The following is a 14226-nucleotide window of genomic DNA, read 5'->3' on the forward strand; positions in this document are numbered from 1 at the left end:
CAGCAGACACAGCTTTCCCTTTATAAGTAGCCCTTTGGTTTAAATGTTTAGATGGAGTCCGCGTTTCCCGTATACCCATTTTGTCATGATCGACGTGCCACATAACCCAGCTCGGATAACGATGTGGCCTTCGCATCTAGAACGTGCTTTACTAATGCGCGTTATCAGACTTTTGCTTTAGCTTCTGTGTCTTGTGGTAATGCCTCACATACTCCTCCGAAGTTTTCGGATCGACCTGGATAAACAACCAGATTGCTGTCCCAACGCGGTTAGTACAGAAGATAAGATCTGCGTTAGCTCGAAGCATTCTAAAATCCGAATTGAGTGGAGGCGGGTTAACAGTTCCCGATAATCATGCTAAGCCCAATTGAGGTATCAGTCTGGTCAAGGTGGTGGAGTCCAGCTGATTAATGCAAGCCTGGGTCCATCGTGAAGGATTGAGGCTTAGCGGATGCGAGATTTGGGCCAGATTGAGACCCTTTTTCGGAACGGTCAGCATCACTCACTCATCATCGGCAATCATCTGATCCAATGGCAGCCACTGAGTTTATGTTTCTGACCGTTGATGGCCATGGGCGCCCACTCGAACCCGGTAGTCGAGTCTCGATTCGGAGTCGGTGCATGAAGGGCGTCAATGTTCGCCAAGGCTCGCGCCGATCCAGAAGAAAGGCGCGTAAGGCATCCGAGACAGTCGCCGCAACTAAAAGTCTCGGGAAGAGTACCGAACTCCTAGAGATTACGTCTTCTTATCAATTAACAAGTTGCGGGCCCCTTGTAAAGTCACTACAGGTCCGAACTGATGAGCTTGGCTTTGACTCATCTCGCTTGCCATCTACTGTACTGCGATTAGGTATGTATTGTAGATCCGCATCACAGAGTCGGTCGTCAGTACTAACGGGAGATTGTAGTCGTCAAGTACAATGCCTTGCTCGATGCGGCATATCCTCTTGAGATATACCTCGAGAACACAGACGTCCAAGGACACAGAGTGACCGACGACTTGGCCTTACTGAACGAGAACAAGACTCTGCTAGAGTCGATATTCCTGGCTACATATGCCGTGGATGATTTATGTTCTGGAACCAAGCTATCACTTCGATCGCAGCGATTACTCTGCACCATCCTCTCGTCTTTGAACAGCAGTCTTCGCAATGCTTCAGCGCAACAATCCTACTCCACCATACTTACCATATTGATTCTGCTCTTTGCAGCTGAGTCGTTTCGAGATTTCGATGCTGTTTCAACACACCTTGACGGACTGACGAGGTTGTTGGAATTGCGTGAGACAAAGCCGGTGCCGTTGGACTCTAAACTATTGTTCAAGATCCAGCAGGTCGATCTTAGGATGTCGTTGGCGACGGGTCGGCCACTGTACTTTCCTTTCGACTATTCATACTGCCAACAACCTGCCAGTGTCGTTTGCCTGTCAAGTATTTTGCCCTGGTTGATGGTGCATCCCGCGTTGATGAGTTGCTATCAGACATTGCAAGCTTTGTCAAATCATGCGAACCGATATCGATCGTCAAAGTCGAAAAGGATTCTCAATTGGTTGGACTTCCAGTCTCAGGTTAGCACGAGTCAAACTCTGTTGATCGGTCTGGGAGCCGGTCATCTCCCTGTCGTATCCGAAGCTCTGCGACTTGGCATGCTTGCCTTTTTATCCACACTCTCGCGTAGTCCGGTGCGGAAATCTCATCTACCACTATTTACCTTACAGCTTGAGGAGTGCTATTTGACTATGAAACAAGAACAAAATTCCTACATGCCATTGCTTCTTTGGCTGATGTTGATGGGGTATATCTCTACTATCGAAACATCGAGCTCGATATCATCTTCAGTATGGAGATCTTCTGTTGAACCAGATCTCTCTTGGGAAACTGCGCGAAAAATGGTTGGTGAAATGCCATGGATTGGGATGATACATGATGAGCCCGGAGAACTAAACTTTAGGCACCTACAAGCTCGAAAGGGCGATATAGGATCTCAATATTAAAAAATACACATAAACCTCAGATCTAACGCAATCCCATCCCTGTGGATCCAGGGTTTTCCTGATTGCCGATAAATGGAGGCTGTGGACTAATAGTGATTACAGTCATGCCTGGACTGAGAATGTCTGATAATAGCGATTTAGTCCTAGGTATACGCAAATATTTAACAGACCTTAACATAGTATAAAGCATGATGAGCTTTTCACCTCTGAGAAATGAGTGTACCTAAGTCTCAGTGTTCCAGACTTGATATATACCTGACCCATTACCTAATAGGTACACGCTCCCCAGTAACCTGTGTAGGTTGTCGATCACTGGACCTGAAGTAACAGCCATCTCGATGAGCTGATTGATTGTACTGTCCCGATCTCGGCATGATATCGCTCCAGCTCGCAAGACATTCCCAGCAGAACTCATGGCGACATAGCGTACCTGTCATTGAAGTCAGAACAAATCAAGTGGGACTTCTGGCGATGTAACTCACAAGTCATGTGAAAGCAACCTGGGCCTTTCTGTGTATTGACTCCGCATGAAGGGCACTGCTTGGTGTTGGCATTTACCCAGTCTCGAGTTTCACGGAACCGAGGGTCTCCATTCTCCTCCATGCTATCAAACTCTTCGCAGGTCAAATCATTATGCCATTTCATTTGGTGCTCAAAGCACATCTCGTAGCCACATTCCTCGCATGAGACGTGGTTACTCTCGATTAGGTCATGTATCTGACCATAGGAACAGTTTTCAGCAAGACACCATCGAAAAGAAGGCAACTTGCTTAAAGCCTTTAGTTTCAAGTATTCATCGTATCTTTAAGCGTATTAGAATCTCGTTTTGCTGATAAATACTAGAAAAAGTACTTACTTCGAAAATGTCTCTTGTCGCGCATATAGTTTCACCTCGTCGTATTCAAGTCGCCGACCGCAATCGGAAGAAGGGCAAGTAAGTAGATGGCATCCAGCTCTTCCATGTTGATCAAGCTGGGCTTCAATGTAGTTCTCTAAGCACTCCGTGCAGAAGCCAACAGTATGAGAGCACCTCTGTTCAAGCTTGAGAGGGAAAGGAAGAACCTTCCACTTCCAGTCCCCATCGTAATCACTGCAAATGGTATCCCATTTGCTCAAGGCTTCGCCAATTAGATCATAGACAGGTTCAGTGCAGATAGAACATTCAACCGGAGACTGTTCTCGTTGCAGAAGCTGTGTGAAGATGGGGACACGCAATACCTCGTCAGTGCCATTCAGCTCGAGGAGCTGAACGAGGCTGGAGTTCACGTCGTGTGGTACACCCTCTTCCAGAGTATGTAGTTCTGAGATCGCAAGATCAAACAGTGGTTTCATGATACCATTCGAAGTAAGGTGTTGATGTAGGCGCTTGGCTACTTGACGTGCTTCTAAAGTTGGCTGCGGATCAAGGCTGGTTAGTACTGACACAAGATGCTGTGCTGTATCATATCTATTTGGGGAAGGTTAACAATTTGAAGCCAGGTCACTCTGTATATGCCTACATTCTCAGTTTTTCGTCTGCATCCTGGACTTTCGTGAGTCTAAGTAGTCTCTGTAAAGTCCCACGATCCTGGATAGCGATATCAGCCGAACAGGCACCGCACGGACATGGTATCAGAACTGTTAACCCCGACATTTCCCACCAAGTTTCAGGTAGTCCCTGTATAGACTTGAGAACAGATTCAAGATAGCAGACCAAGCAGACAGAAGTCCTACAGGTGATAGGCCGTCGGAGACTTGTGGAAAATTCGTCGACTAAAGGGTATGAAATATTGGGCGTGGCTTGTTCGAACCTCATCTTGCGACAAACTGAGCAACGGCGCAATGATATTGAATCCAGATCTTGCTCGTCAAACCAATCTTGAAAGGAATGAAACAGCCTTCGAGCCTCATCAGCACTGAGGATACTGTCCAAAGGACTCTTTAAATCAGACGCAGCATTCTCAATTTTGGAATTAGGTAATCCCTCCTCTTGGATTGCATTGTAATTCTCGTATATAGACTCTGATCTAGATAGTAGTTTGCTGATGATGATGCCTCTTTGGGTTGTCTCAAGCATTCCTGGCGGACGCCCGGCAATCTGCGCTCGCAGCTTGTCAACTTCATCTGCCATTGCCCTTTTTTCGTTAAGACTTGTTTGTATATCAATATTCATTTTGCAGATTTTCTGTAGCAGGGATATTGATTCTTCAATCTTTGTCGACATCTGAACCTTTAGGGCCTTGTTTTCGTCTAAAAGATCGTTTATCGTGCCTTGCAGGTCTTCGATTTGCTGATGCATTTGATTGAAATTGTTGGCAAGAATATCAGTTATGCACTCTGCAGATATACTTGGTTCCGAGAGTTCATCATTGCACCCAAACCAAGAAAGCTCCGAGAGCCTCGGGATGTGCTTGGCAATGGCATGGATAGAATGCGGCAGCTGAGTTTGACTAGCCTGAATGTCTGATTGAATTTTTTGGAAGGATGACATATTTAAGATGACGAAAAGTGATTTGCAGGATGCAGAAGGCTGGGAGTTTTGGTGGTAGGAATGGTAAGAGGGTCAAAATGAGTGGAATCCACGGGAAGAGCCCCCTTCTTATCGTCAAGAGGAGACCAACGTCACAAGTGAAGGCCTCTTCCAAATGTGCTGATGGTCAAGTCCTACGTCTCATGTATGTGGCAATATTCTGGCCACTGCAGCCGGATAAACCTGACTGGATGACAGAGAGGTCGGCCTCCTGCATGCATAGCGGGCCCTTGAAAAAGTAGATTGTCAAGACATGGCGGAGCTTGTTGGTTCAGTTTGAGGATGCATTTCAAACCCCGCATTAGATAACACTTATTATAGCGCTCATCTTACATTTCCATGGATGGATTAGACTGATGAACCTTTGTGTAACCGATAGCTGTCACCTTCCTGCTTGGTCGTTGACATCTATTTATTTCACGATGCCAGCCCACTACCTGACCTTCTCTTTATTAAGGGACATGCCTGCAAGTCTGTAATCTTTCACATAGATACGAATACATCAGTCAAATCAACCAATAGGCCCCGATTCGTGTTACTACAGATGCGGACTTGGCTACGCAACTCGGCCGAGGTGCATTGCCTGGATCGCGTGATCGCGCCACCATCCTGCATTCGCACTGCCAACACACAATTGACTCAGGAGGCCTGCCAAACGCTGAGGCCCAACATGCAACTCGTAAACAAATAACTCATGTCGCCTCCAACTTCTCCTCTTTCATTTTACTCAGCACTTCTTTTCAAACATTTCTACAATGGTCAAAGTCAAAGTCAACAAGAATAGTAAGCTATGCTGTAAAGTATGCTCTGCTCCTTTCGAAACCCATTCCCAATTGGCGAAACATTGTTTAGATGCAGACCATGATGGCAATCAGTGTTGTGAGCACTGCATCAGATGGTTTTGCAGCACAGAAGCCTTGTCCCAGCATAACGAAGCAAAACATGGGAAGTTACCGGCGGTTGTGCCATCTCAAAACCAAGTGTTAACCGTCTCAACGCCTCAACCTCCACACCAATTTCACTTCCAAGACCAAAACTACAAAAGATTACCACTACTAGATATGGCAATTATATACGACAGTCTCATTCTCAAATACCATTCTTCTGAGCGCCTTAGAAAGGAGGGCTATGTCTTGGGGAAGGAAACTCGTGAGAACGCTAGACAGGCCGCTATCACGAAGCAAACCATTATGGCTTCTTACCCGAGCTCTCTCGAGCCCAAAAGAAAGGCAATCGCTCTAGATTGCGAAATGGCAGGAGTCGTAAATAGTAAGAGTGAAATCATATCCATCTGCGCGATCGACTTTTTCACTGGCGAAGTTTTGATCAATTCTCTTGTCAAACCTCATGAGCCCATCATTGACTGGCGTACCAACATCCATGGTATAAGGCCGGCGACACTCGCTATAGCTGCATCCCAAGGACAAATTCTCTATGGTTGGGAAGCAGCGCGAGAAGAGCTACTCAAGCATATCAACACAGAGACAGCAATGGTTGGACAATCTCTCCAGCAAGATTTAAATAGGCTACGAGTATCACATGAAAAGATTTTCGATACTGCTATTCTTACAGCAGAAGCGGTGTTTGGAACAGGTACTCCCTTTGGTCGTCGATGGAGTCTTCAATCCCTCTGTGCAGATTTGTTGAAATTGCGTATTCGACAGGGTTCCAACACTCACGATGCTTTGGAAGACGCTATGGCGGCACGAGAGGTTGCGTTGTGGTGCATATGTTACCCTGACAAGTTAAAGCAATGGGCAAAGAGGGCACGCAAGAAGCACATGGCTGAAAAAGCGAAACTAGCGGAGCGCAGGCGAAATAAAAGGAGGAACATGTATTACTCAGCGCCTGTTCCCGACGACGAGTATGAGGATTGTGGGTATTATCATGATTATGGTGAGAACGAGGATGATGAGATCCTTCGATGGGAGGATGTGATAGAGTGGGAAATGTGGCCAAAGTCTCCTCCCTCTTCTGATTAGCATTGCGAGATAAGCATCTTTGCTCTATTTTCTACTGCTGTCTTCTTTTTTAGTTTAAAAGGCTTGATTTAGTTCTTCGGTAGTTGTGGTTATATGCGATGATGTTTGCCAACGAAGGTAAAGACAACGGCCTAGGGCTTACTTAGTAGGGTTGGTATACATCTAAACTGTATATCCTTTTCTATACTACGAATTTGCCCCTTCGCCCTAACCCATTGGCCTTGGTTAAAAAGATCTGTGCTATAACCCTGCTGTCCCATCTCAACAGTATAGTTCCATGCTATCTCCCTATCTATATTACAGAGATCAACAGGTAGCTTTTTATTACAATAAACGAAGTATAGACCGTCCTCCATTAGGGTTATATTTAAAGAACTATAATAAAGAATAGTTGAGTCTTATAAATCCAGAGATCTTAGGCTTATATCTTATTTTACTAATACCTAGAGTATACCCATAGAGCATTAGGATGAGGTACTAACTAGAAATACTAGGATTAACCCTTTATAGAATTAAAATTAATACAATTTATATAACTAGAAAGAAGATTTAATAATTCTTAATTACCTTAGTTTATAAAAAAGATAAAAGCACTAAGATATACATGTACTAATAATATACTCGCCGTGGTGTATAAGATAATACCTTAAATTCATCCTATAAGCACAAAGTAGTAAAGGAAACTCTGGTTAAAAAATAAGATTCGAAAGATTTTATGTGTATTGCCCAAAATAATCACTTTTCCTTATGGTATAGGTTTTGTTATTAATCCCTATAGTAAAGATTCCTCTCCAGTTTCAAAAGTCCATGTCACATGGCTTGGCATCGATGCAGGAGTCGACAAACAAACAGGATTTGAACTAGAATAGTGTCTGTCCATAATTGGTCCTGCAATTAAATTTGCCCTCGGCTGAAAGACTCTTGAGAGAATTGTCTTGGCCATATGTTATCATGTGTTTAAAATCTTGGGTATCAAAGCCCAAAGATCTGAAGTGCCCTTTCGGGTTGCATTTTTCTCTCAGCGTGACCCTACTTTTCATCTGGTCATCCACTAACGGCGACTAAACGCATCAACAGCTGACAAGACTCTATTTGGGCACACCGCCATGGACTTGACTTGGCCAAGTACAGATATTACTTTGCGGTCCTTCCAATCGCGCCCGTTTAGTTGCATGAGAAAAACAAGTACTATATCATGGAAGCATGGAGTTCCTTGTTGTGAATCACAGGCAAATTACCACGAACTGAAGATAAACACCAATCGCTGTGAGAGTCCTGCCTAATCAGGCAAAGTAGGCATGAAACGGCGGCCCGAGCCTCGAGAATTGCCACCATATTCTGTTTAGGTCGGTATTACTCGCAGGGCAGGAGTTCTAATGATACCAGGGGTCGGCCGACTACTAGCCAAAGAATTTTCAGCTCCGTGGAGCAGCTTCTCGATTCAGTGAAGGCCGCTGATGTAAGCGCTTGTAATCGGGTAAATGAAACAAAGCTGCACGCAAGATGGATATCACGTCCTAAGCTGACAATCCAGACGCTAGGTATTGGTTAACAGCTTGGTCCTTTTGCGAAAATGTGCATTCTCGTATTATATAAATATGCGGTGTTTTCGCCAAGAGATATCACAACCCAACCATCCAGCCTCATCACCATCACCATGAAGATCACCGCTTTTCTCACTGCCATCCTCGTTGGCGCTGCCTCGGCCGCCGACACACTCTACCTCGTAAACTCCTGGAAAGGCAATGAGATCTCCAGCGGAATGGCATACTATGCCGACGGACATGATGCAACCGGCGGAACCGGAGGCTCTCGTCCCGATGACTACGTCGATGTCACCCACGGAAGCCACATCATTTGGGAAGGTCAAGCCGTAAAGGGTAAGTTGTTCCTTCTACCCTTCACAAGCAAGAAGTTGACTGGAACCCCAGGTACCTTTGGCACTGGCGTATCCTTCACGTCAAACATCTTCGCGGACGCGGCTAGCAAGCATGATAATGCCTGGGCTGGCACGGGCACCAACGGGTACCATACGTATAACTGCTGGAAGCGCACTGGGCCTGTCGGTAAGCCTGTTGTGCTGTACACCGTGGATGGTTGGACTGTTGAGACCGTCTACTACTGCCGGCCTTTTAATTAGTGGTTGGGATACCTATGTACCATAGTGACTGTATATACTCTGGCCATACACCCCGCCTGGCTATTGGCTCAGGCAATGCACGCATAATTACTACTTCTTGAATCTAGAACAGTTGAGTCGGCAATTGAATTTGATATATATCAATCGTCACAGTCGCTGTCCCTTTGGATCTGTTTTGTTCTTTCGGACGTGGAGTGTCCTTGTGCATAGTCAGGAATCAGGAATTCTATCTGTAACAATTGACCTACTATTACTCTTTGCCCTAAAAGCCTAAGCTTAAGCATAAAGTGCTGAACTAAAACCACGAACCTTCACTGTTACCCCCTCGTGTGCTTCGGTGAGAATGAAATCTGGGCCACCGCCTGCGTCAAGTCGTCCTGTGGTTCAGCCGGTCGGTTCTTCGTTCTCCAAGCAATGAAACCATCTGGTCGAACCAAAGAAGCGCCGCTGGCCTCCAAACCAAACAATGTATCGAAGTCCCCCTCATTCTTCTCAGCAACACTGCTTCCAATATGCACAAACGTGATCTTTACGTCGGTCGCTTTAGATGCCTCTGCGACAAGCTGGCGCCAGTTCTTGTCCTTTGAGATAACGACCCAGGATGTACCGAAAAAGTCTAGCGTTGAATCTTGATCTCCCTGCAAAGCGACATGAGGTGCTCGAGTACCTGGTTGTCCGTTCCACTCATCTGGTCTCTTCACGGGAACAGATCCACCAGGACCACCGATGATACCCTTTGAGTTGTAGAAATAGCCGAACTCAATCGCGGCATCATCCATGACCTCGACATCCTTTCCAGGCCATTCCTTGTCGACGACGTATCGCTTGTAGTCCTCCCTTGCAAAGATCTGGTCATGCCGGACATCTGCGACAGGTCGTCTCTCAACGTCATACGTATCAAGAAGCTCTGGCGATGATTCGCCGCGAAGCACTGATGCGAGCTTCCATGCAAGGTTATGTGCATCGGCTATGCCGGTGTTTGCTCCGTAACCACCACGGTTTGGAGGGAGGGCATGAGCTGCATCGCCAGCAAGGAAGATACGACCAGAAGAGAACTTATCCGCAATGAGACCACCGATGTCCCATTTACCAGTAGTAATGAGTTTAATGCCCTCATCGCGGAGATCCTGTACACCAGAAGCCTTGCGGATCATGTCGCGCTGGGTCGCGTCATCTAGAACAGCTTCAGGGTCGTCGACCTCTTGATTCCAAGCTAGCATCCATCGCCCGCCACCATAAGTGGTCATGAAAGCCTCTAAACCATCTTCGCCACCTTCAATCTGGAATTGACTGTAACCGTGGTCGAGGAAATGTTGAAGAGGCTCGCATCTGAACATGATGCTCTGGAGCTTGCGAAGAAGACCAACGCCATGACGTTGGATACCGAGACTTTCCCGAATACGGCTGCGGTTGCCATCGCATGCGACCATGTAACTTGCCTTGACATGGATTTCTTCACCGCCACTTCCAGTAGCATTGACTGTAACACCTGCACCATCTTGACTCCAGCCCGTAACAGTAAAGCCCAGTCTAAGATCCGCACCAAGCTCCCTCGCGCGATCTCTCAAAACAGGTTCAATGACATCTTGAGCGATAGCAACACCTTCAGTAGGAGAATACTCCGAAAACGAAACAGGCGGTCCACCTTTGGGTTTCTGCGTCCAGCCTTGCTCCTTCGTCCACCTGCCGGCAAGACTCTCAACAACGATACGCCGGGGTGGACCGCCTGACCATTGAATGCCTTTGAGTTTCGACTCCACGCCAACGGTACGGAAGAGTTCAACTGTTCGGGCAGTGTAGCCAATGGCACGAGGGTGAAGGGAGCTACTAGGGTGACGCTCAATGAGAATTGTGGGGATGTTGAGATGGGAGAGGAAGAGGGCTGTTGAGAGGCCGACGAGGCTACCGCCGACGATGATGACTGAAGTTTCTTGTGTAGTTGCCATGTCGTCTGAACAAAAGATAAAATTGTAGATAGAATGAGCGTTATTTTGATGGTGAGAAGGGAACATATATAGTCCCGATCAACAGTGCTGATCAAGGCCCGAAAAGTCAAGCTTCGGGTCCGACGTTGACATCGGGCTAGGGACGGGACGGCGCAGTTGGTTCGGGACCGGTGCCCCACTTCTCGGGATCTAGACAGTCCGGCTTCGGGTGATCCAGATTTCCACCAAAAACCCTTTGAGAATGAATGCTCAGTTTATGCTTATTCTAAAACTACACTTCGTACTGTCTACCGATTTCAGCCTCTTCTTTAAAGAGTGGCTCTATGTTCAAACTTGCTGATGCACCGGTGATGGAGTCTTGCGATCGACCGTGAGCATTATCTGAATGCAGCTCATAGTAAGCATGCTTCGTCAGCTCCATCTCGTCTGCATTTGATGCAAGAACACCATCTGTTAAATGTCGTGAGTTCTGACGAGACTTATTTCCCCACATGCCGGTCCCGTTCGATACAGGTTTTGAGGGATCGGTATTCCCAGTTGAACTCAGTTGCTTTAAGCCGAGCTTCTTCCAGAAAAGTTTGATCAGCGGACGCATGGTTGGGAGGCAGCAACAAATCACAGCGCTGATCAGTCAGTATTGGTTTCACAGCTGTTTCAGAGGAAAATACATACCTGTAGACTTCCATGCCGGTCCAGATCATCAGATCGACACTACCCCAAGTTGGATCGGTCAGATCAACGGTGATGACCTTGGTGAGGCGGATGATGGTGACGAAACAAGCACTTCGTTTATGAGCATGACAATCGCTATTTGGGGGAGAGGTACTCACAAACTACCAAAGACCAACATGATTGCGATCAAGATCTTATGGTATAGGGGTACCTTCAAAGCCCAGATATACGGCAGAGGAATAATCATCAGACCAACGTCAGTGATGATACCACCAATGGCGACTCCAACATAGAATTTGGAAAGATCGATGCAATTCTGGTTCGTGCCATCCCAGAAACTCGAGATAGGTCAGCATGTTCGAATCGAGGGAACGTACTACGCCACGTCAGCATTGGCCGCGGAGCTTTTTGGTGGTGAGCCTTGCCGTTGAGATGGTCCATGCAATGATAAAGGCGACAAATCCGTGGAGAAAATATCTCATGCTTGATACACCGAAAATATGGTAGAAGAACGTCACAGGGGATAATCTCGCACAGGCCAAAGCCGTCGTGTACATGACCTCATTTGCAACGATGGCCTTGAAGAAGTTTTCGATGTTCTTCGGATCGTCCCGCATCACCCAAGCAAGATGCCTCCCCAGGCCGAATCGAAGCCATAGCATACTTGTGATGAATACCCCAACAGTATTGAACTATAAGAAATGTCAGACACGTCAACTTCGGAGAGCTGAGTGGCTTACCGCTGCGAAATACGCAAGCCAATCGTCCCAAGACAGCGTCTTCTTCGTCAACCTCGATGAAAAGAACCGACACGGCACAATAATCATCATCAGAGCGAAAAAGGCAATGTGCGTCGCATAAACCTCATTCTGCCGACTCTCATTGAGAAAAGACTCCTCGTAGGTAACATTACCTCCATCGACAGCCATGTTGCTAGCTCATACGAAGAGGAAACCATTGAAAAGGGACTAACAGCTAGAAGGCCCTTGGAGTAGATATGGCATAGCCAGTTTGATGATCATCGGGGGTATTCCCCAATTCAATTGGGTATCAAGATTGGCATGAGTCGGTCGGAAGCTAGAGTATTGTGGGGTGCATGACTCAGTCGCGAGGTTGATGTCGGTATACTATTTGTGGAAAGACCCTGAGATTGCATGAGTCTCGGTATCTCTGTCAGAGCGCGGTTTCGTGGGAGCCAGGTTAATTATTGGCATGCATACGAAAGAGGACTCGATCTACTGATTCTTGAACGAGTAACTATAAATCTGCGTTGCGCCACCAACACATCATCTGTGCGGTTGCATTGTCACTCACCCTTTTTGCTTTTTATCATGTCTCCAACTATCTTGGCTGTACCGGGTGCATGGCATACCGTCGAGTCATTTGAGCCCATAAAGAAAATCTTCACGCAAAAGGGATACCAATTCGTCAGCCAAAATGCACCAGGATTGCATGATGCAAACGCCACTTGTCAAGACGATGCTGAATCACTACGGACGAAACTCCTACACCCGCTTATTGAGGATGGCAAGGATATCGTGGTGTTGATGCATTCTTACGGCGGAATGTATGGTTCACAGGCTGTTCGAGGCTTAAGCAAGAAAGAGCGGGAACAAGCGGGTAAAAAAGGTGGTGTAATCGCCCTGATCTACGTCTCGGCTGTAACACCCGTTGAAGGGAAAACAACCCTGGACATGATGGGCACAGACGCAAAGAATCTTCCTCCGTGGGTTGAATACAACGTACGTGATTCAACATCCCCGCCCTGTGTCGCAGGGCAACCCCACAGACTAACAAACTCTAATCATCACAGGAGACAACGGGCTGGGTCAAATTCACAAGGGCAAAAGAAACAATGTATCACGACATCTCCGACACAGAAGCAGAGTATTATATGTCATTGCTAAAAGACCAAGCGTTGAATAGTATGAACACGCCGATTTCTTATTCTCCGCTTACAGATGAGAATTTTAAGGGAAAGGCAGGTTATGTTATCTGCGGGGCTGATCGTGTTGTGCCCCCGGCGGGACAGGAGATGTATGCGGCTGTAGGGGAGATCGACAGGAAAGTGACAGTTGAGAAGGCGAGCCATGCTTTTTTTGTTACTGCGGCTGAGGAGACTGTTGATGCGGTTCTTCAGCTGGTGGAGAGCTGAAGTTTCCATCCCTGTCTTGCAGTTTGGGGGTTAGAATTAGAGTCTCAGATTAATCACGGGTATTTGAACTTTTGAGGATGTTGCGAAGCTGTAATTGAAGCGTTCGTAAGACGGCTGTCAAGTTCGCGACATGACGAATAACGTCCTTGTCTGTGCATTTTTGACGTCGGCTTTCTTCTTGGTGGTAATTGGTTTCGGTACGACGGTTTCCAATGCCGGGCCGACAGTTGCGAAACGATAAGATAAGGTGTCGGTAACCTCAACTTAGATAACCGAAGAAGAATTGTTTCTTCCCACCAATGTAGTTGAGTAACTTAAAATCTCCAAGAGGCCTCAACTTCGTTCTTTCTGAAAGGATATCTTGCAAATTGTGAAATCACTTCTTTTCTGGCTCCTTCCCCAGCTCATGAGCCTTATCAGACCACGAAATAAGAAACTTCTGGAGTGTACTCAGGCCAGGCATTAAGATATTATCCTTCCTCTTTCCATCCTCGTAAGCCATATAAAACGGGATACCTGGAACATCAAGCTTTTCAGCAACATCGGATACTTCGTCGATGTCGAGTTTGGTGAGGGCGAAGTATTCCGGGTTGTAAGGGATTTGGTTGGAGAGCCTCTCGTAGATAGGGCTCATGGCCTTGCAGGGACAAGCCCATGAAGCATTTGCATTGATGATGACGACTTTGTACTTCTTAAGGAATTTTTCATAGTCATCTTGGCTTTTGATCTCAGTGACAGGCGTGGTGGGGTTTGGCTTGGCGGGATTGAATGACAATAGAGATAAATAGTTGGGGATATTTGACAGCAGCATCGGGGACGAGAAACTTGG

The 14226-nt window shown here is 46.6% G+C and overlaps 8 protein-coding genes across 8 annotated transcripts; 4 read left to right on the top strand and 4 right to left on the bottom strand.

The window, feature by feature from the left end:
* Positions 1 to 496: 496 nt before the first annotated feature.
* FOBCDRAFT_324444 (uncharacterized protein) lies at positions 497 to 1572 on the top strand (the record flags this gene model as incomplete). Its single annotated transcript, XM_059612113.1, has 3 exons — positions 497 to 850; positions 909 to 1430; positions 1481 to 1572. Exons 1-3 carry the CDS (start codon positions 532 to 534, stop codon positions 1570 to 1572), a joined length of 933 nt encoding a protein of 310 aa, XP_059466250.1. The 5' UTR covers positions 497 to 531.
* Positions 1573 to 2260: 688 nt separating this feature from the next.
* FOBCDRAFT_245344 (uncharacterized protein) lies at positions 2261 to 4463 on the bottom strand (the record flags this gene model as incomplete). Its single annotated transcript, XM_059610677.1, has 4 exons — positions 2261 to 2286; positions 2476 to 2795; positions 2850 to 3440; positions 3493 to 4463. The coding sequence occupies 4 exons, from the start codon at positions 4461 to 4463 to the stop codon at positions 2261 to 2263; spliced, it is 1908 nt and encodes a 635-aa protein (XP_059466251.1).
* Positions 4464 to 5257: 794 nt separating this feature from the next.
* Positions 5258 to 6484, top strand: FOBCDRAFT_245345 (ribonuclease H-like domain-containing protein; the record flags this gene model as incomplete). The annotated part of the gene is made up of 2 exons (XM_031192826.3): positions 5258 to 5285; positions 5355 to 6484. 2 exons carry the CDS (start codon positions 5258 to 5260, stop codon positions 6482 to 6484), a joined length of 1158 nt encoding a protein of 385 aa, XP_031031672.3.
* Positions 6485 to 8141: 1657 nt separating this feature from the next.
* Positions 8142 to 8624, top strand: FOBCDRAFT_281603 (uncharacterized protein; the record flags this gene model as incomplete). The annotated part of the gene is made up of 2 exons (XM_031192827.2): positions 8142 to 8364; positions 8416 to 8624. 2 exons carry the CDS (start codon positions 8142 to 8144, stop codon positions 8622 to 8624), a joined length of 432 nt encoding a protein of 143 aa, XP_031031673.2.
* Positions 8625 to 8796: 172 nt separating this feature from the next.
* FOBCDRAFT_233769 (FAD binding domain-containing protein) lies at positions 8797 to 10634 on the bottom strand. Its single transcript, XM_031192828.3, has one exon. It carries the CDS (start codon positions 10568 to 10570, stop codon positions 8942 to 8944), a length of 1629 nt encoding a protein of 542 aa, XP_031031674.2. The 5' UTR covers positions 10571 to 10634; the 3' UTR covers positions 8797 to 8941.
* A 72-nt stretch (positions 10635 to 10706) lies between these two features.
* FOBCDRAFT_281605 (uncharacterized protein) lies at positions 10707 to 12171 on the bottom strand (the record flags this gene model as incomplete). The annotated part of the gene is made up of 6 exons (XM_054707590.2): positions 10707 to 10803; positions 10855 to 11193; positions 11243 to 11353; positions 11401 to 11580; positions 11798 to 11934; positions 11983 to 12171. 6 exons carry the CDS (start codon positions 12169 to 12171, stop codon positions 10707 to 10709), a joined length of 1053 nt encoding a protein of 350 aa, XP_054563565.2.
* Positions 12172 to 12573: 402 nt separating this feature from the next.
* Positions 12574 to 13397, top strand: FOBCDRAFT_147946 (Alpha/beta hydrolase fold-1; the record flags this gene model as incomplete). Its single annotated transcript, XM_031192830.2, has 2 exons — positions 12574 to 12984; positions 13056 to 13397. 2 exons carry the CDS (start codon positions 12574 to 12576, stop codon positions 13395 to 13397), a joined length of 753 nt encoding a protein of 250 aa, XP_031031676.2.
* Positions 13398 to 13773: 376 nt separating this feature from the next.
* FOBCDRAFT_148461 (thioredoxin-like protein) lies at positions 13774 to 14208 on the bottom strand (the record flags this gene model as incomplete). Its single annotated transcript, XM_054707591.1, has 1 exon — positions 13774 to 14208. The coding sequence occupies one exon, from the start codon at positions 14206 to 14208 to the stop codon at positions 13774 to 13776; it is 435 nt and encodes a 144-aa protein (XP_054563566.1).
* Positions 14209 to 14226: the final 18 nt, after the last annotated feature.

Source organism: Fusarium oxysporum, chromosome XI, assembly GCF_013085055.1.
Source record: "Fusarium oxysporum Fo47 chromosome XI, complete sequence".
NCBI lineage: Eukaryota > Fungi > Ascomycota > Sordariomycetes > Hypocreales > Nectriaceae > Fusarium > Fusarium oxysporum.